Raw genomic sequence first — 20,221 nt, 5'->3', positions numbered from 1 at the left:
AAATAAAAACAACCCTGACCTTTATTATTTTTAAAAATCTAATGATTTAAGCCAATCTAATGATTTAGGATGGGCCTGACTCGTGATTTTTGAATGCTTGGGGTTGGTGACACTGTTAACGGCACAATTTTTCACAAGTGGTCTCCAATTTTGGGTGCCTTAGTTTGGGCTACTAAACTTTAGACACCTCTGTGGCCTGAGTATCCATGATGCCAAGTACATGTGGCTCCTGTTGACTTCCACTGGCACTGTGGGTGCTGAACACTTCTGAAAATCAGACCCAACAGTTTTAAAAGATTCCTCTAGTTCTTGGGAAGCCATGCTCCTGCTGTTATATTATCTAAATCATAAGGCTACAAATTGCAAATAAGTATATCAAATCTGGCAGCTGGCCACTTCATAAGTGACATGCCTTGGAACAACAATTGGAGAAGAAAATAAATACACAGATAAAAGTAAATATTATCAGGTGTCATTTCCCCACCCCCTGCACCCCACCCCACTGTTCTTTCCACTTAATGCTTTCTGATTTCCTTCTTTCTTCAGAACATTGCCAAAGATGTTAAGCGTGGTGAAAAGAAATTGAAATGCCTGGAGGTTCAGTCTACAGGGGTGATCCAGAACACATCCCCCCTGGGAGCTGGGAAGATGAAGGATGAGTTGGAGGAGTTGAGGAAAGCCCTGGAGAAGTTGAAACTAATATGTGGTGAGGAAGAGGAGAGAATACATAAGATCCTTAAGTCAGAAAGTGCCTTTCAGTCCCAAGCCAGACAGTTGGAAGCAGAGGTCCAGGAATTCAGAAAGATGCTACAAAGACTAGAAAATGACCTGGAGTCAGAGGAGAAGCCGAAGAGTGAAGAGGAATTAGTAGCTCTGTGGAGAAAATACATCGTAAGTTGTTGTATTTTGTATGCCTAAAAGCAAGCTGTGAGAAGTGTAGTAAACATATTTGACAAAAGCGAAGGTACATGACCACCCTTGATCATACAGATATTGGTCATGTGACAATGTACTGCAGGAAAGTGCTCCGATATTATGGGGCTGAGGATGGTAGAAGATTGTATGTAGAATCAAATAAGGGAAAATGTGAATGGGGAGAAAAGAACCAACAATTTTAGTCTCTGCCTCACACTATCTGTTCCCTGTTTCTCCTTAGGTATAGCAAATCATGTTTGTTGTTCCTGCTCATATGGGGTTGTGTCTTTCTCTCCAATTAGTCCCATTAAAATAAAGTGCGTACTGGTGGGTTTGTGCACACACACTTATAATTTCAGGTTTCTGGTTGTAGAAATCCCATGTTAAAAAAATCAAACTTCTCTAAACATGAGATGGCATAAGAAGAGGGTCTTCTGCAGATAGAGTATTTAAAATAACACCTCATTAACTTCCTGTTAACAGCTGTAACATTTATGCATCTGTCATCATTTTTATTACTTTCATTATAATCCAAAATGCCTAGTTATATGTTGTATTCAGCAAGTGCTTTGCAAAGAGTAGGGTAAAAGTAGTTGCAAACTTTATTCACTTAAGCCAAACTGTGTTTCAATCCAGCTGTGTACCTACCCCTTTTTGTTCCCTTTTCCGTGCACAGCCATATAACCAGATTGTGGAAAAGCTGCTATTAGCACAGATAGGTTTGATTGTAATTGTACCAGAAGTGCTGCTCGCCTTAGGTCACCCAGTCAGGAAATAGAAATTAAGCCATGTGCATAGGTGCTGGAATTTAGGGTGCGGGGGGTGCTGCAGCACTCCCTGGATTGAAGTAGTTTCCATCATATACAGGGTTTACAATTTGGTTCAGTGGCTCTCAGTACCCCCACTATAAAAATTGTTCCAGCACCCCTGGCCGTGTGACTTTGTTGACCAGTCACACCATTTAATTAGTGAATTCTGCATATAAAATACTCACAGAGCACTTGCTGTGAACAGTTTACAAAACACCCATAGGCACAAAGGTGTTTTTAAAAATTAGTCACCTAACTATAACAAACAACCTGGACATTTATGAAAATCCTGATCATGTCACGGACAGTTTGAGAACAGAAAAAGGGCCAAATCTGACACACAAATGGCTTGTGGCAAATAGTTTGACCATCTCTAGATTCAGCATAGTCTATACATTTCATGTTCCGGGTTTTGTGCTCATGATGCAAACTGATCATTATTTTTATGATTAAGGCAGCAAGAGCAGCGCTTGCAGCAGAAGAGCCAAAGGCTGAGAGACTGAAGTGTCAGCTTAAGGAATTGTTCCGGTTTTCACAGAATATACAACCGCTCTCTGACGGTGTTGTAGCTGCAATACGGGAATATCAAAGGTATTTATCCATGGGGAATGGGGGGGGGTGGGGGGGGGGGGCTGGCTAGCAGTTTGACATAAAACTTCACTGGGGACTGAATGGCTCCAAGGATCAGCAAGGGTCTGTGGAGAAAGTGCAAGATACAGACTGACCTTAGGTGGTAGAGAACAAAGGGTTTTGGGCTTTTGTTTTGTTTTTTTATTGACGATAGCCACATCCCACATTTCAGTTAACCTTGCTGCCTTGGGACCAGTTCCTGGAACCTTGTTGAGAAGATTTGACTCGCAGGAGAAGTCCCAGAGGAGCTCAACTCCCATTTAGACACCAAAATAAATGGCCAGATTTTCAGAAGAGCTTAGCGCATTGGGCGTTGGCTTCTTTTGGCATTGCGGCTGGAAGTGTCGCAACAGGAGCTGCTGGGTGGCTGAATACTTCCATAAATCTGGCCCTAGTTCTGAGTGCTGGAAAATCTCTCTCTTAGGGCCCAAGCCTGCTTCCATTGAGGTGAGCAGGAGTTTTGCCTCTGACCTCAATGGGAGCAAGATCAGGCATTTACATGTTAAAAATAGCAAAGGAAACTGATCTTTGTGGTTTCTCTGATGTAGTGGGAAGGTTTGACTGTCTGGACAGTATATTCTGAGCCTCCATAATGGTTTGGAACACAGATTCCTTATCTCCTGCTCTTGGATCCCTCTCTTGCTGTACTAGGTATAGTCTGGATGAAATATTTGGTTTGACTGCTTGTTTTAACAGTGTAGAATCAGTATTTTTATTTTTTGCTTGCTTTTCATGCTCAACTAAAAATCGGACTGGGAACTGTTGTTGTAAATGGTTTGGCTGAACTACTGCAGAGTGGACATGGCCTTTTTCTGGGAGGTTTGTTTTGATGAATCGTTCCCCTCCCAGTTATCTGGCAGGGCTTATTCCACCTTCTCCTTACTACGTATCTCCTGTTTCCTGCTTCCATGTTCGGGCTGGAAACATTTCAAATCTAGCCTCTCCCTGTGCTTTAGCACTTCCGCTTCCAGGCTGTCTGGAATCAGAAAGTTCAGAGGCTGCAGTTAGCAAACTTCAAGAAAGGATCAGTCTGGGAAGGGGAAAAGAAGGTCAGTTTATTTTTATTGTATCTAAACTGGTTTTCCTATCCCTAGAGCAGACTGTGCTGGCAAATGGAAAAAGACTGGAGAAATAAAATTGTTGCAGAAAAGCAAGCAATTCAAATTTTAAAAATGAAACAAACTGGGATTTATTTTCCAATAAAGAACAACTATAGGAGACTTAAACTTGCCTCTGATCAGAAATCAGTGGCTGTTCAATAAGTTGCCAGCTTTTCCCCAAAACTCCTGCTTCTTTGCAAGGCGTGGCAAAGTCACAGGCTGCTGCTGGCAGAGTCTGTAGAGTGGATGGCAAAGGAAGTAATAACAGAGATTTCCATCTGAGGATTTCAGGGCCCTCAGGAAGCTAGGCTCATTGCAAACACCCCTGTGACATGTAGGTAACTAGTATTATCTCCATTTCACAGAGGGGGAAGCAGATGCTGAAAAGTGAAATTAGCCAAGATTGCGTTGGAAGTCTGTGGCATAACTAGGAGCTGAACTCTTGATTCCCATTCCTGTGTCTTAACAGGACAATATTTCCTTTTATGCATAAACTTTATACTGCAAGCTGCTCCTGACTTCAGGATCCAACAGGATGGAAGGTCAGGAAAGCACAGGGAAGTAGGAGGTAGCTTTAGGGGGTCTGCCACTGGGAAGGGAACTGCGTAAGTTCCTCTCATGGCCCCACAGCATTTAGGACCAGCCTTCAGACTGGGAGCCTGGATATTTAAACCATATATTAGTTCAATGAGTGTTAACTATTTTAATTTATCCACTGATTTTACCTGGCACACACAGATGATTCTAAAAAGTTTAAAAAATATAGAATTAAAAACCAGGAAAATTTATTTTTGTCCTCCTTTATTCTGGGCAATTTGGGGTTATCAACATTTATTTTTTGTGTGTAAAGATAAAAAAAATTTTTAAATGGACCAAAACTCCTTTTTCACCTTTTTATGGAAATGCTAAAGGGTGCTGCAGCTAAATGCTAGGTTTCTTAGATGTACGTGCATGGCTTGTTTCTCCCATCCACCTGCCACGTTGTTCCTTTGATCTTACTTGGTGGATAATACTGAAGATAACAAATTGAACACAATGAGATTGTTTGTTTGGCATTGAAACTGTCAGGCCAGATTTCATCCCTGGTACATCTCTACTGATTTCAGTGGAGTTGGAGCAGAGGTGAATGTGTCCCTCCATATCTAAGCAGGGTTTGTTGGACATCTGACTGGCAGAAGCAGCTGCCTAGTGAAGGGTGGACAAAGCCAGGAGAAAACGGAGGTTCTTTGTGTTGGTTGGAGCAGGCACACGAGGATTGTGCTATTTTTGTCCCTCAGTGAATTGCACATTTAGCTTAAGATTTCACTTTAATCATTCTCGCCATTGTCTGCTTATTCTTGCAGGGCCAAGGGAAAGACATTTAAAATGAGCACTGGGACTGAAACTGAGCTCAGGCAGAGTTTTCAAAATCCACTGCGAGAGTTCCAGTCGTGGAAGCCATCAGCTCAGAGACTTCTGGACTCCACTGCTAATGTTGCTGAGCCCTCCCTGACACATGCTTTCTTACTTCAGATTGAGGTAGAGAGTTGCAGCTAAGTTAGGAAGCCAGTCTCTTGTTCGCATGGCACAAGCTGTAATGACACGTGCACGAATGCAGCTGTTTGTTGGCGACAACTGAGAATGTTTTCCAGTTCCTTTAGGAAATAACACACTGCTGAAACTCAGGCCCACATCTGCACTAATTGTAACAAAGTCACATCATTTTGGGCATTCTATTTAGTGAGCTAGAGTTGCCAGTTGAGAAAGGAATGTTATATAAGAGCTAAGTGCCTTATTATTGCCTTTGGCAGTAACCCCACATCCATCTGGGTAGGAAATCTGAGGACTCCATTAATACTTTTGTAATAAGATAGTTTAGATATTAAGATACATAATTGCTGCATGCACCCATGAATTGAGTAGTGATGGTGACTCCCTCGCCCCTTGGATCTCTGGAATAAATGTTTTTATAAACAGGGATCAAACTGAACCATAACCCTGATAAGACAGTTTCATGTCAGGCACCATGTAGCTCAGTAGGCTTCCTTCATGCAGATCAGGAAAGCAGCTGCAGAACCAGAGAAACGAAGCAGTCCGGTTTATATAAAAGAAATATTGGGAGCAGAATTTATGCCTTCCTGATGCAGTTTGTGGTATAGCAGCCTGAGTCATCCATTATACCAGGACTCGAGTAGGCCCACAGAGCCCTACAGTGTTGCTCACAGCTTCCTCCTTTTAGGAGTGTAGACGACAGATCCCAGCAAGCAATGCTTCACCTTGATGCGAGCAGCCAGGCTTTATGCTGAGCCGTTGGGCCTCGTCTCCATATTTGGGATGAAGGTGACTGCAATTGGCTCCCTTTATGTAAAAAAATGAGTGCTGCACTTGGGGTTCTGGCAAGTTGCTGATTTGGCTCTCAGCTTGGCACACGGTGGGTGCCTTGTGGTATAGCAGGTATGCTCAAGATACTGTTGTCCTACAGCCATGACCTTGCTGTTTTTCTGTGCATATGCCACCTGATCCGCTCATGTAGCCCTGGGTGTTACGAGAATACTTGTTCTCCTGTAGGCATGCCTGGCTGAGAGCTCCCAATTCAAGGAGAAGTTGATGATGTTACAGCTGAAGAAGGATTTGCTAAGCAGTATCTTTGGTGAGGAGAGAGCAAAGTCTCTCCTAGCAGAGGTAACCGATACAGCAAAGGAGAGAGAAATTCTACACAAAAGTCTGCTACAAAGGAAAAGCAGACTGCAGGTGAGCAGTTAATATTCAGTTCACTCCAAGGCCTGTTTACTATTTAATATTGTGACAGAGCTCTGTCCTTGCCTCCGTGGGTCCCACATTTCCTGGTGGATTTCGCTCACCTCAGAGGCTCACTGTGACCCTCCACATAACCCTTCTTTTTCTAGGGACAAGGGTCACAGACTACTGAGCCATTTTCATCATAAGCCAGCAAGGGAAGTGAGGAGAAGTTATCCTTCCTTGCACAGTCTCTGTTGTCTCCCAGTCTCAGTGATTAATCAGGGGGCAAAGGTGGGGGGGGGAGCCTGGGCCCACCCTATACTCCGGGCTCCAGCCCAGGGACCCTAATGGTATCAGCTATGGTAGCTGACCTTTTAGAAACATGACATGTACAATTCCCTGGGCTACTTCCCCCACAGCAGCCCTCACTTCCCCAAGCTCCACTTCACCCTTACCTCTGGGTCTTCTTCCTTGTGCCTGATATGGTGTGTACTGCTCAGTCTCTCCAACAGCACAACTTCCTCCCACAGCTCCTGACATCCACTCCCACCTGAGTGGCTGGGAGGCTTTTAACTAGTTTCAGCCAGCCCCTGATTGGCTTCAGGTGTCCCAATCAACCTAGCCTTCTCCCTGCCTTCTGGAAAGTTCTTAATTGGCCCCAGGTGTCTTAATTGACCTGGAGCAGCTTCCATTTCACTTAACCTGGCACCAGGGATTTGTTTAGCCTGGAGCTAATATATCTATCTCCCACTACTTTTCTATAGCCATCTGGCCTTGCCCCATCACAATATCCATGCCAAAATTGTGATCAATCTTTTATTAATCCAGATTTGTATAAATAAATTCACTAATACTAACCAACTGTGTCTGATGCATTTTGTAGATTAATAGAAATGTGGATTATTGTGCAGGGCAGCTGCTTATTTGCTCATAGTGTCAAGTGGACACTGACAAAATAATATAACTGTAGTTATATCTAGTGCTCTTTTTTCTCTTTCTGCCTAGAGTTTGGTAACTCAACATAAAGACTTTGATGCAGGCTTTCTGCATCTGCAGAAGAAGTTATCTGCTATCAGAGCCAAAGTAGATCTAGAGAATGAACCACAACCTGACCATTCAGGTAAAGAAAGACGACTCCAGAGACTACAGGTATGTTACAGTGATTGTTATCTATGCTACCTGCATGTTAATCACGCTCACATTGGCAGATGGCCTGACTGATATATTTTCCTTCTAGGCAAAATGTATAATTTATTTATGTCAGAAGTACCGGGGGGGCGAGGAGAAGCCTTTACTTGACTTGTCATACAAGTAATTATCTGATTCTAGAAAGATGTTTGTTCTATGATAAATTTATACAGCCTGGTTCTGATCTCACAGTGGTGAGAATCAGGGTTGGGAACTGGGATTTTTCCTGTAGTGCCAAGAGAAATGAGCAACACAGCTGGGTCAACCTAACTTTTTAGTGTAGACCTGGGCTCGGTGACAGCAAAATCAAGTCCTTAAATTGCTGCTATTTTGGTGCTGTTGCACCATTGTGATGCTTTAATTAGCCTACTAGCAGTAAGCATGCTATCACTTGACTTCTTTGTAATCAGCTGCTAATGTATCAGAACGCCTGCTGGCTTCTTTTGTAAATTTTCAGTTCTGGGCATCAAAAACTAAATTGCTTAAAATTAGTTATTTTTCTTTAATACATCTCATGCTGTCAAATGGACCCAACTGCAGAATCAATGTTCTGACCTATCTTGTAGGCCAAATGATGTTCAGTACATAAGTAGCCAATGTACAGTATTCCCTTTTCTCTACAGATGATCCAAGAAGAATTGGCAGAGTTTATAGTTCAAAGGGAAGAGCTGCAGAATCTAGTTCAGTCTAATCCCACAGATTTACCCCAGATGGGATTACCCCACAGAGATAAAATGAACCAGCTTTCATCTGACTATCAGACACTGAAGAGATCTCTGGAGGTAACTCATCATTTAGTGAAGAATTTAAAGTGTCAGCTGTGAAAATTATCCTTTCACGTTATCATAATGTCTGCTTTCAACCGCTGACATTTTCCGCAAGCGGAAGGCAGGGGCTGAGTTCTTATGGCCTTGATAAATCTTTAAACATTCCCCAGTTTTCTCTATTTTAATCTTCCTCCCCCTACATTGTGACCACCATCCTACCATCTGAGACTACATGTAGATGTAAATATTTTGGTTGTGGGAGCGGGGAATTTTTACCTATATAGTTATAAAGGTACAGCCCCTAGAGTGGATGCAGTTAAACCATACTGCTCTAAAGCACCTTTATGCCAGTATGTTTCCCTTTCTGTATGGGAATAGGTTATACCAGAATAAGAACCTTTATACCAATATAAATGTGTCCACACTAGTGGGGGTTGTACAACTTTATACCAGCATAATTAAACAATACAACTTTTGTGTTCAGACAAGTCGTGAGGAGTGGATAGACTCCCTTTTAGAGTCTATAAACACTACTCCTTGTTTGGTTTGGAAAGTCTCAATTGTGTAGTGTGAGGCTCCCCACCCCGGGGGGCTGAATCCATTGCCGAGTGTCCAGATCTTTTTGGCTTGGGCTCATGCAATGTTCTTGGGATTTGCTGCATCGGGCATTTAGTACTGGGTCCTCTGGAAGGTTTATCACAGAGGCTTTTATAAGACCTAAAAGTTAACGAATCAAACCCACTGCAGTTACATCAAGGACTGATTTAACCTAAAGCGGGGGGTTCTCAATCTTTTTCTTGCTGAGGCCTACCTCAGCATGCTATAAAAACACCAGGGCCTGGCCAGGGAGGAGGGGGGAGCGCAGGGTTCTGGGGCAGGAGGGAGGGGTCACGGACCCTTGAGCATAGGCATAGTTTTACTTCTATTGAGGCGGGGGAAGCAAGGGCTGGCTGAACTCGAGCCAGCCCCGCACAGCAGGGTCCAGGGACGGAGCGCCACCTCCACCCCCTGACTCACTCAGGAGGCCATCCAGCCTGTGTGGGCCATGGGGGGATGCAACCAAAAAATATAACTCAAAGTGGGGACTCAGTTCAAAAAGTTTGAAAACAGCTCAGGGTGCAGGCAGGGGAGTAGCTCAGGGTGCAGGCAGGGGGTAGCTAGGGACTGTGTGTAAGCGGGGATTAGCTCAGGGTACAGGCAGGTGGTAGCTAGGGGCTGTGTGCGGGCAGCGGGGGTAGCTCAGAGTGGAGGCAGGAGGTAGCTGGGGGGTGTGTATAGGTTGGGGGGGGGGCTCCCAGTGCGGCTCCGAGCTTCAGGGGTGGGTGCTGGGACTCCCGGCTTCAGTGCCGCACCACTCCCAGCTGGGGTGGGGGAAGAGGGGCAGGGGCTGCCGGCTTCAGCCCCACACTGCTCCCAGCTGGGGGGCAGGGTCGGAAAGGGGCACCGGCTTCAGTCCCGCACCCTCCCGGCTGCGGGGCAGGCTGGGGTGCCAGTTTTAGTCCCACGCCACTCCCAGCTTCAGCACTGGGGCTCGGGGCATTGGGTTTCAGCTGCAGGGCTTCACAGCCCCGTGAAAGGGCTCAGAGACTGCCAGCGGGCCACAGATCCCCAGTTGAGAACTGCTGACCTAAAGTATTTTGTTGCTTGTAAAAACAGGGATGAAAATCTTCCCTTCCAAAACAAACTGCGCTCATGTAAAATTCTCTTGGTTTGCTATGTCACTAAAAAAATTATTCATCATAAAATTTGACCCTAATATGCTAGGGAATTCTAGTTTTTAATCACAAATAGTAAACAAATATATCACTGAAATAGTATTTTTCCAGGTAAAAGTACCATATGGCAGATCTCTTTCTATTATATCTAGAGTGATTTCACATGCAAAGAGGGGAGGAGGAAGTACTTAGTTGAGATACTAAAATATAGGATTTTTCACTTTGAGTCATCTGTGAAGAGGGAAACTATTCTAATACATAATGCCCCACCATGTGGCTAAGCTCAGATCTGCAGGCACTTGTCGATATCCAGTTAGGAAGTGCATTCCATGTCATGGTACTAAACAGCTAGGAGTTTCTGCCTTTCATTCGTATTATCATTTCATTTCTTTGTGTTTCTTATAGCACTCGTTGCCATAGTCTCTCTAGCGAAACCTGCTGTCTCTTTGTGTTCTATCACTGTTGTGTTTTTGTCACTCCTGGTATTTTTAGATCATCCTGGCACGGACCGAGAAGCACATTCAGGAGCATTGGACGTTCAATAATAAACTGTCAGACCTTCAGGGGTGGATCACAATGACTGAACAGAAGTTGGAATCCTATCAGGATGCCAGGGGGGAAAGGAACACAGAGAGCCGAGTCGCAGATTTGGAGGTGAGGACCACATCTTGGCGTATGGTGTCATCATCCATTTGCTTTTGTGATCCATGTGGCAGGTAGTTGTTCAGGGGAAGTGGTGTGTTCCCCTGGGCTCCATATCTATTTGCATTTGCCATGTATGGGCCGTGGGGGGATGCAACCAAAAAATATAACTCAAAGTGAGGACTCAGTTCAAAAAGTTTGAAAACAGTTCAGGGTGCAGGCAGGGGGTAGCTAGGGACTGTGTGCAAGCAGGGATTAGCTCAGGGTTAGGCCGTACTGCCTAGCTGGACTGGTCTATGATGAGTGCATGATGGTTTGTGGGTGGTTGGGGCAAAAGAAGGATAAGCTTCTGTTGAAATGTCTGGGGCATCATTAAAGGAAAATCCAGTCTTGAAAGTGAATTCCTCCTGGCAGGATGGTTTCTCCAGACACACAGCAGTGTAGCATTAAATGGTGCGTTACTCTATGGGTTTATCCTACGTTGCATTTTTTGTGCCAAAGGGAAAATGTCCCCGTTCCCACGGTTGCTCAGTTTTTCCTCGATGGAAGTACTTTGGGGTCAGATTCACTCATTCTGGTGACTTACACTTCCTGTGCTATCCTGGGCTGATTGGCCCTTGAGCAGGAAGCAGCAGTTTTAATTTCCATTGGGGGGCTCCGGAGAAGCCCCACAGTGTTACCCTGCATCAGGGATGTTCTAGCTACACCTCTTCCCTAATCCCATGCTACCCACTTCTTGGACTTTCCTGGATTCCTGCAGGAACCCCTCGCAGATCCTGCTGCTGGGAACCCATAACTTGTGTAATGCCAAGAGAAACGAGCATAATCCTGGGCTGAACATAGCCCTTCATTTGACATAGTTATCATGCATTGTGGTAAAGCTTCAGAAATAGCAGCGACCCCTGAAAGTGACTGTGAGTGCTGTGAATTTCAGGGGCTGCTAGCTGAATTCCCGGATAAGGAGATCCAGCTGCACCTTGTTGGGGCTCATGGCCAGCTGGTGATTGAGAGTTCTTCTCCAGAGGGGGCAGCACATGTCCATACTGAAATGAACCAGCTGACAGAGTCATTGAGGTCACTCAAAAAAATGACAACCAGGTAAGTGTTCATATGTCTTTCCTTTGTCCCTTCGAGGGGAATTCTCTCTGCTGCTCTATAACCAGCCCTGCAAATGCTAAGCCTGAAGGAGTATTGAAAGTTAGGGGCTGTGCTTGATTCTCTTTTGCCTGCAGTGGAGTTACTTCTGATTTATGCTAGTGTAAAAAGGAGGAAACTCAGGCCAGCTGTGTCTATGTCCTGCACAATACCTCCTCTGAGACTTCAGCCAGGATATTGTGGTCTGTGAGCAGACACTCTACCTGGCAAATCTCCCTTAGGCCTGAGCCATTAGGAGCTTTGCAGTACCTGAGTCAGGAGATAAGGCTTTGAATGAGAGTGTTGCAGATGTGAACAGAGAGAAAAGTCTGGATCTTGGAGAGATTATGGAGGAGGAAGGGGAGGCAAAACTTGGATATTGCCTGCATGTGTGGGGCTAGGGAGAGAGCAGAGTCAGAGGCGCCTCTGGGTTTAGACACCAGAGGGGCTGGGAGGGTGACATTGTTAGTGATGACAGAGAAGAGGACTTAGGTGGGGGGAGCTGAGATGCTCACCCAAGCACGGTGATAGCATGTCTAGGTTAGTTATCATGATCAGCCACCCCAAACTGACAGTCTCTACCTCCCTTGTATCCTTCAAGTATTAGGAGATAATGAGGCTCTTGAGCTGTGCCTCTTGCAGCCACAGCAAACCAGCTGTAATGTGGGTGACAGTTTCACACAGTTTTGTGTTGAAACCTCATTAGATTTCAGAGCATGGCTCCCAAGGATAAACAATTCAAATGAAAGCCGTTCAGAAACAAGCCAAGTCAAACACACACACACAGAGCTCATTCTTTAATTAGGTCTTGCCAGCAGCTAAGTGTCACTTTGGAAGACATTCTTACCCCTACCATTACCAGATGCCTTGGCTGTTACCTGTCAAGGAATGCTGCTTAATTAGAGCCACACATTCCTTCTCCATCTCCGGTGTGAGCTCTTGGGTTCCTTTACAAGTGGTTTGTCTGGATTACCAGGTGCTTGGGAGGAATTCTATGGCTCTCATGATTTCTGTGGATGTCCTGGATTTTTGTTGAGAAATACACAAAGAATTAACAGGTTGCTCACATGCTTCTGATGATGTTTTTTGTTTTTTTGTTTTTAGAGCACTCTCAATTATTTTCATTTTGGAATTTGTTTAGAACTGGTCCCCTCCCCCTGCCTTTTTTCCCCACAAGCATCAGGCTTCTCAGAGGTTCTATGTGTCCAAACTATGCGGTCCTGACCTCCTCCACCAACCACACATTAGCTCTCTCAAATGGCTCTCTCCAAATGAGACAAAAGTGCTTCTATCCATTAATGACAATTTCTGGTTTATTTTCCACTCAGCATAAAAAGATCTTTCACATTGTGCCTAACCTCACTTTAGCTCTGTGACGGGTTGGACCCCGCTTTCTGGGATGCCACCTGATGTACTGGGATTTCACTGAGCCTGCCTGCTCCAGTAGCCTTGGCTCCCTCTCCCTGTTTTGCTGAATTAGGCTTACTGGCCTCTGGCAACACGCACGCTCACACCAGCTGTAGAATCACACACAGTCCGCAAACAGCACTCTCTGAGAAGACTCAGCTAGGAAATCGCCCAGCACTCAAGTGCAGCTCCCCTCTGGAAAGTCTACCCAAAATAATATTGTCTTGCGCAGTAGAGAGATCTATACAACGTAAGCTCATAAATTCGCCCCCTCCCTCCATGTGGAGGAAGATGTTCACAACTTCTTGCACCGCCACCCCAGTTAGAAATTGCATGAACTGGGCTTAATAATAATAAAAAATAAGTTAATTAACTATAAAAAGCAGATTTTAAGTGATTATAAAGGATAGCAAACAGAACAAGGAAGATTACTAAACAAATAAAACAAAACATGCATACATACTAAGCTGAAGATCTTAAAGAGACTGGTTTCAAGAAATAATTTCTCACCCTAAATGTTGTTTTAGGTAAGTTGCAGACTTTCTATAGCTTAGAGTTCCGGTTATTTCTCTTTACAGACTAGACTCCTGTCTTAGTCTGGACTCAGCCCTTGCCTTTCCTACCGCAGAGTTGCTTTGTCTCTTCAGGTACTTTCAGTCGTCTTTCTTCTTGGGCAGGAAGGCAATGGAAAAGTCTTGTTTGCCTTACCCCCCCAACCTTAAGTAAAATTTACATATAGCGGGAATCTTTTGTTTCCCAGTCTTGACCTCCCTGTCCTTTTAGTGGAAAATTACTAGAAGTCCAAGATGATGTTTAGTACCAGGTGACAGGACCAACTGACCTAGTACCGTCAGCCTCTCAGGAAGGAGAGAGATTAGTATCTTCAAAGTCTTATTGTTTCTTCCTAATGGCCCATCAAGGCTGATGGCCTGTTGTCTGGTGGGTGTCTCCCAAATACAAACACATAGTTGTAATTGTTACATAGTCTATATTCCTAACTTTAGATACAGAAATGATACATGCATACAAATTGGATAATCACATTCAGTAAATCATAACCTTTCCGATGATAACTTACAAGATCCATTTTGCATAAAATATATCTCAGTTATGCCATATCCATGTCATAAGCATATTTCCATAAAGAATATGGGGTGTAATGTCACAAGCTCCCTCCGGCTTTCACTCAGCCCTGACCTAGAACTCCAAGCTTGTCTTTCTGCATGTTCTCTCCCTCCCACCCAAACAGACTTGACTCTGCCAGTGCTACTGTCTAACACCGCCTTTGTTTCCTTCTCCTTTTTCTACCTTCATGCCTTCTTTCACACTTCTCCTCCCCTCCTCCACACCTAGAGTGCCTTTCCGGAACCCTTTAACCTGGCTACCACCACTTCCTCATTCAGATCCCATCTCTGCCGTGGCACCTCTGAGAATTAAGCTAATAAAAGTTATATTAAGAAATCCATATTTAGCAAAACCACGGAGATGTATCTGTGATCCTTTCCCTACTGCTCCCCTTACTCCATTTTTGTTTATGACCATCACTACTTGTGTTATGTCCACACTGAGAGTGGGCTCCCGTCAGGCCAGGGGCTGTGTAGTTATCTGTTTGAATGCAGTTAGTGCACTGTCTGGCTGGGTGCTCAATAAATAAAATAACCCACCAATAACAATGAATAGCTTTCCTGCCCCTATGCTTTCCTGTATCTGCAATGCCTCTTCTGCAATGCAATCCCATCCCTTGGTCCATTGTATTCCCCTGTTTTAAAGCGCATTTCTTCTCTCATTGGCTTGATGATCTTCCCAGATGCAACAACCCTTTTGGCTTACTCTGAAGCCTCTAATAATAAACTAATTATCTTCAAGTCCTGCCTGCTACTGCTCCGTAGTAAGGCTTGTTAAAATCTCTAACTACTGCTGACTCGCTAGGGAGCTCAGTGCAACCCACCCTTGATGTTCTGAGGCATTTCGTTCATTCATCATTTTTCAGGCTGTTGCATGTTCTTCTCTTGTCCAATCTTCTGTTGGCTGCTTCACCCCTCCTCCTTGCCCCCCCCCCTTCTTTTAAAATGAGCTGTTCTGTTACTGGTATGTCTTCACTGCAGAGGTAACTCTAGTGGTCTTCACTTGAGTTATTTCTCTCATGTTCACCGAGCTCAAGTGAGAGCAGCTGCACTGCAAAATAACACTTGAGTTTCTGTGTCTGCACTGCACTCACTTGTATGGCACTGAGACTTCTGAGGACACGTCCCATGGTCATGCCATGAATTCTTTCACTGTGCATTGTGAGAGAGTAGGCCGTAGCTATGCTGCTGTAGCAGCTGTGGTGTAGACATGGCCTTAGCATCTCTGTGCCTCATTCCTCAACTGTAAAATGGGGATAATAATCCCTACCTCCCAAGGATGCTGTGAGGCTAAATACATCATAGCTTGTGAGTCAGTCAGATATTCCCCTAATGGGCGCCATATAAGCAACTTAGTTAGAGCACTCTGCCTGCACCATGCTCGCAGTCCCGTAGGCGTGGGAATGAGGGATATGTTTGGGAGCCAAATGCTGATCCCCGGTGGCATTTCATTATCTGCACTTTGCTAACTGGAGACCTTGACAATAAAATGACAGCCTCATTGGGCATAGATTACATATTCTAGCCATGTTAATTATGTGAGCTTTCTGGATGTACATAAGTACAGCACTATATTAAATCTATAGACAATACTGGCAGACCTTGATATTAACTGTTTAGAATGTTTTAGATTGGCAGAGCGTAGTTATGCACCAAGAAACACTCCTGATATGGAGCCTTAGAGGAAAGGATACTTAAAGAGGCAGAGCCTAAAATTATAGATGGGCCTGAACCAAACCCCAACAGCCACGCGCTCCCAAACTGAGAAAGTTTGGATCCAGCTCAGGCCCATCTCTGTGTGGTAGGGGAAAATGAGGAATGGAAGGGCTAAAGAGTTGCCAGCAACTTTTAAAAAAAAATCACCCTCTTTTCCAAAAATATTGTACTGTTAGTCATTTTAGGTATTAACTGTAACTCAGACAATAGAGGGGGAAAGGTTTCTCATGTTGTTTAATAAATGTATTTTGACAGTGCTTTGTGTGTTGTTAATTTCACTTGTTCCCATGTGTAGTATTTCCACACTACAATAATGGAGAGAAAATATTTTTTAAATATGAAAATGAGATTGTAAAACCCACAAAAGCTGGAATGGAAATTCAGGCTCAAGCATAGAACCTGAAATTACCTTTAACGTTCCTTTTTTAAAGAGCCTAGATTTCAAGTTGACAGTATCCCTTTCAGGGACTAGCCCACAGTCATGCAGGAAGTCTGCGGCAGACAGGAATAGCACCCAGATCAGCTGACTCCTGCTGTTGTGCCTTAACCGCAAGACCATCCTTCTTGTCAACTGTACTTTTCCAAGGGGCCACTTCTGGAGCTGGATCTTAATGTTTTGCAACATTCTAAGCAGAGCTAATATTCTTTCCTACCTATCTATACTAATCGTATTTATAGCAGCATTCACTATAGTACCTACTGCTGTTCGGATTTGCTGGTCCTCGCTGAACATCAAACACAGTGCTGTGCATGCGTATGTGCCCGTATTCACGCAAAAATAACCTGCACCAACGTGTACAGTGTGGAGCTACATTTACATGATTCGGGTTACTGGTGATGCTCCAGTGATTCCTTGCTGCCAGGAAAGCCTCTTGGTACCCTAGTCAGCTAGACATGACCCCAATAGAGTGAGGAGACCCCAATAGAGTGAGGAGTCACCAGAACTGCTACATGGGACAGCAGTGGTTTGAGTCCCATGCTTTTTCATTTGCTTGAAGCACTGTAGAGACAAGGGGGCTCAAGATGGTACAAGGAGGGAGCAAGTCAAGGAAATCAACAGACAGGCTGAAGTATTAGATCCTATCAGTGGTGTTGCTTGTGCAGAGATGAGTGTTGTTCTGATAACTTTCTTTAAAGAGCTACAAGTCAGTGCTAGCACTGAGTACTACTAATACTTTGTGACACGGCTGATTTGTTACTTGTTCTTACTTTATTAATAGTAAGGAAATAATTGTAATAATATTTCTAAGCATAGATATGTTGGTTTGGTTCCCCACCCCTTCCCCCCATTCCATGGATGTATCAGTTGTCAGGTGCATCACTGCGTTGACTTCTCTGATTTTGTATTTTGAAGCCTTCTCAGCAGCATGCAGCCAAATACAACAGTGGTTGATACGAGGAAGAGTATAACCATCGTGGGTAATACACGGACGACTGGGTTTGCCTTCGGCTCTTCAGAGGTAACTCTCAAGCGCTCCCAGGTGAGAGAAGCAATCTGTATCAGCGTTCCTTAATAACTTTACAAAGCCCATTTCTCCTGGGCTCTGTCTGATACCGTATGTAAAACTCTCCAATTTGCAAAGTCCAGCAAACATCTGAAATGTGGGGTTCAAGGCTCTGATCCTTACTGGGTCATTAGAAAGCACATCTGACATCTTCAATTTGGAAAGATTGATGTAGGAGCATAGCTTCATGACTCCCATACAAATCAGTGGAAGTCACTCAGCCAAACTCACATGTACTGTTTTGGATATGAAACGGTATGTGTTATAGTAGAGACCCTTGTAAATAGTACCATTATGCCAGGCAGAGAGTTAGAAAAAAACACATGGAGCCTTCTGTGTTTTGCTAAATTCCTCATTCCACTGTCAAATTTTAGTAGCGCAAAACCAGGGCCAGATTCCCAGATGGTGTAAATCAGCATAGCTCCAGTGCAGATGGTTTACGCCAGCTGAGGACTTGGCCCGACATCGCCTTCCTGTGACCAGTTAATTATAACTTGAATCACAGATGGATGGTGCCTCCTCCTCCATTTCCAATTATTTTGTCCTTCTACATGCATAACTCCTATGAAAATCATAGGGGATTTTGTCTACATAGGAAATCCAGACCTAAAGTTCTTCCTTATATTGAGAGCCTGTGGGACTCGAGACTTCAGTGGAAGGTGAGGGTGCACAGCACCTCTCAGGAGGAACTCAGCACTTTGTAGAATTGGCCTCAGTTAAGATGAGACAGGAGAGACCAGACCTGGACCCTGGTGATGCCCCACTGGAGTCAATGGGAATTCAGCAGGAACATGATCAGGCTGTTGGTGACTGAAGGCAGTAATAATAAAGTCTGTTTCCTTTTTAATAAATTCCTTTTTGGGTTTTGTTCTGTGACTCAGGCAAATGTGAGCAAAGAGGAAGAGAACAGTCACCTCCTTAAACTCATGAAGGACTTTGAACAGTGGTTACATGTAGAAAATGCCAAACTGAGCAAGATTCTTGTCACGAAACCCTCCAGTTGTGAAGAAGTTAAAGCAATACAGAGCAAGCTGAAGGTTGGTTTTCAAACACTAATTTTCTGAGTGTAGGGAATTATGTTGGGAGATGAACTTAAGAATGGCCATCCTGGGTAATATCAATGGTCTATCTAGCTTAGTATCCAGTCTTCTCACAGTGGCCAGTGCCAGATGCTTCAGAGGGAATGAACAGAACTGGGCAATTATCAAGAGATCCATCACCTGTCATCCAGTCCCAACTTCTGGTATTCAGAGGTTTACGGACACGGGCAGCATGGGGTTCCATCCCTGAGTATCTTAGCTAATGGGCATTAATGGACCTATCCTCCATGAACTTATCTAATTATTTTTTTAACCTAGTTATACCTTTGGTCTTCACAAGATCCCCTGGCAGCAAGTTCCACAGGTAGACTGTGTGTTGTGGGAAGAAGTACTTTCTTATGTTTGTTTTAAACCTGCTGCCTATTAATTTCATTGGGTGACCCCTAGTTCTTGTGTTATATGAAGGGGTAAATAACACTTCCCTATTCACTTTCACCACACATTCATGATTTTGTAGACCTCTATCATGTCCTCTCTCAGTCATCTCTTTTCTAAGATGAGCAGTCCCAGTCTTTTTAATCTCTCCTCATAGGGAATTTGTTCCATACCCCTAATCACTTTTGTTGCCCTTCTCTGTATTTTGTTCCAATTCTAATATCTTTTGTGAGATGGGGCAACCAGAACTGCATTCAGTATTCAAAGGATGGTCATACCATGAATTTATACAGTGGCATTATGATATTTTCTGACTTCTATTATCTATCCCTTTCCTAATGGTTCCTAACATTGTGTTAGCTTTTTTGACAACCACTGCACATTGAGTTGATGTTTTCAGAGAAGTAACCACAGTGACTCCAAGATCTCTTTCTTGAGTGGTAACAGCTAATTGAGACCCCATTATTTTGTATGTATAGTTGGGATTATCTTTTCCAGTGTTCATTATATTGCGCTTGTCAGCATTGAATTTCATCTTTCTATTTTGTTGCCCAGTCTCCCAGTTTAGTGAGATTCCTTTGGAACTCTTCGCAGTCAGCTATGAACTTAACTGTCTTCAGTAATTTAGTATCTGCAGATTTTGCCTGACCCTTTTACAGACATAGGTGCTGCAGCATGCCCTGACTTGAAGTGGCTTTCGTTATATAGAGGGTTTAGAGTTTGGTTCAATGGCTCTCGGAACCCCCGCTATAAAAATTGTTCCACAACTCCTGTTTACAGATCATTTATGAATATGTTGTACTGTGCACAAATCCTGGAGGGATCTCACTGTTTACTGCATTCCATTTGAAAAGTGACCATTTATTCTTACCATTTGTTTCCTGTCTTTTAACCAGTTACTGGTACTTGAGTGGACCTTCCCTCTTATCCCATGACTCCTTACTTTGCTTAAGACTCTTTCGTGAGGGACCTTGTCAAAGACTTTCTGAAAGTCCAAGTACACTATATCCAGTGGATCACCTTTCTCCACATGTTTGACCTCCTCAAAGAAATCTAATAGATTGGTGAGGCATGATTTCCCTTTACAAAAGCTATGTTGACTCTTTCCTAACATATTGTCTTCATGTATGTGTCTGATCATTCTGTTCTTTTCTATAGTTTCAACCAGTCTGCCTGGTACTGAAATTGGGTTTAGCAGCCTGTAATTGCCAGGATCACCTCTGGTGTCTTTTTAAAAAATAACTATCTGCCAGTCATCTGATACAGAGGCTGATTTAAGCAAAAAATTATATATTTCAGATAGTAATTCTGCAATTTCATATTTGAGTTCCTTCAGAACTTTTGGGTGAACACCATCTGGTCTTGATGACATATTA

At 43.8% G+C, this 20,221-nt stretch overlaps 1 protein-coding gene across 12 annotated transcripts in view; it reads left to right on the top strand.

Moving 5' to 3' along the window:
* SYNE3 (spectrin repeat containing nuclear envelope family member 3) overlaps nucleotides 1-20,221 on the top strand; it is a 96,356-nt gene that overhangs the window by 42,589 nt on the left and 33,546 nt on the right. For 9 of the 12 annotated variants that reach the window (XM_073349571.2, XM_073349569.2, XM_073349570.2 and 6 more), the window contains 10 exons: nucleotides 547-891; nucleotides 2,179-2,315; nucleotides 4,798-4,972; nucleotides 6,002-6,184; nucleotides 7,178-7,321; nucleotides 7,984-8,142; nucleotides 10,335-10,496; nucleotides 11,419-11,582; nucleotides 17,220-17,346; nucleotides 18,252-18,407. In XM_073349571.2, the coding sequence (XP_073205672.1) occupies nucleotides 547-891; nucleotides 2,179-2,315; nucleotides 4,798-4,972; nucleotides 6,002-6,184; nucleotides 7,178-7,321; nucleotides 7,984-8,142; nucleotides 10,335-10,496; nucleotides 11,419-11,582; nucleotides 17,220-17,346; nucleotides 18,252-18,407 (1,752 nt within the window). Of the gene's footprint in view, nucleotides 1-546; nucleotides 892-2,178; nucleotides 2,316-4,797; nucleotides 4,973-6,001; nucleotides 6,185-7,177; nucleotides 7,322-7,983; nucleotides 8,143-10,334; nucleotides 10,497-11,418; nucleotides 11,583-17,219; nucleotides 17,347-18,251; nucleotides 18,408-18,728; nucleotides 18,775-19,741; nucleotides 19,885-20,221 lie in introns of those variants that run through there. The other 3 variants (XM_073349575.2, XM_073349577.2, XM_073349567.2) reach the window with 3 other exon arrangements.

Source organism: Lepidochelys kempii, chromosome 6 (assembly GCF_965140285.1).
Source record: "Lepidochelys kempii isolate rLepKem1 chromosome 6, rLepKem1.hap1, whole genome shotgun sequence".
Taxonomy (NCBI): domain Eukaryota; kingdom Metazoa; phylum Chordata; order Testudines; family Cheloniidae; genus Lepidochelys; species Lepidochelys kempii.
Note: the sequence above shows the minus strand (reverse complement) of the source record. Positions and strands in the feature narration are given on the sequence as shown.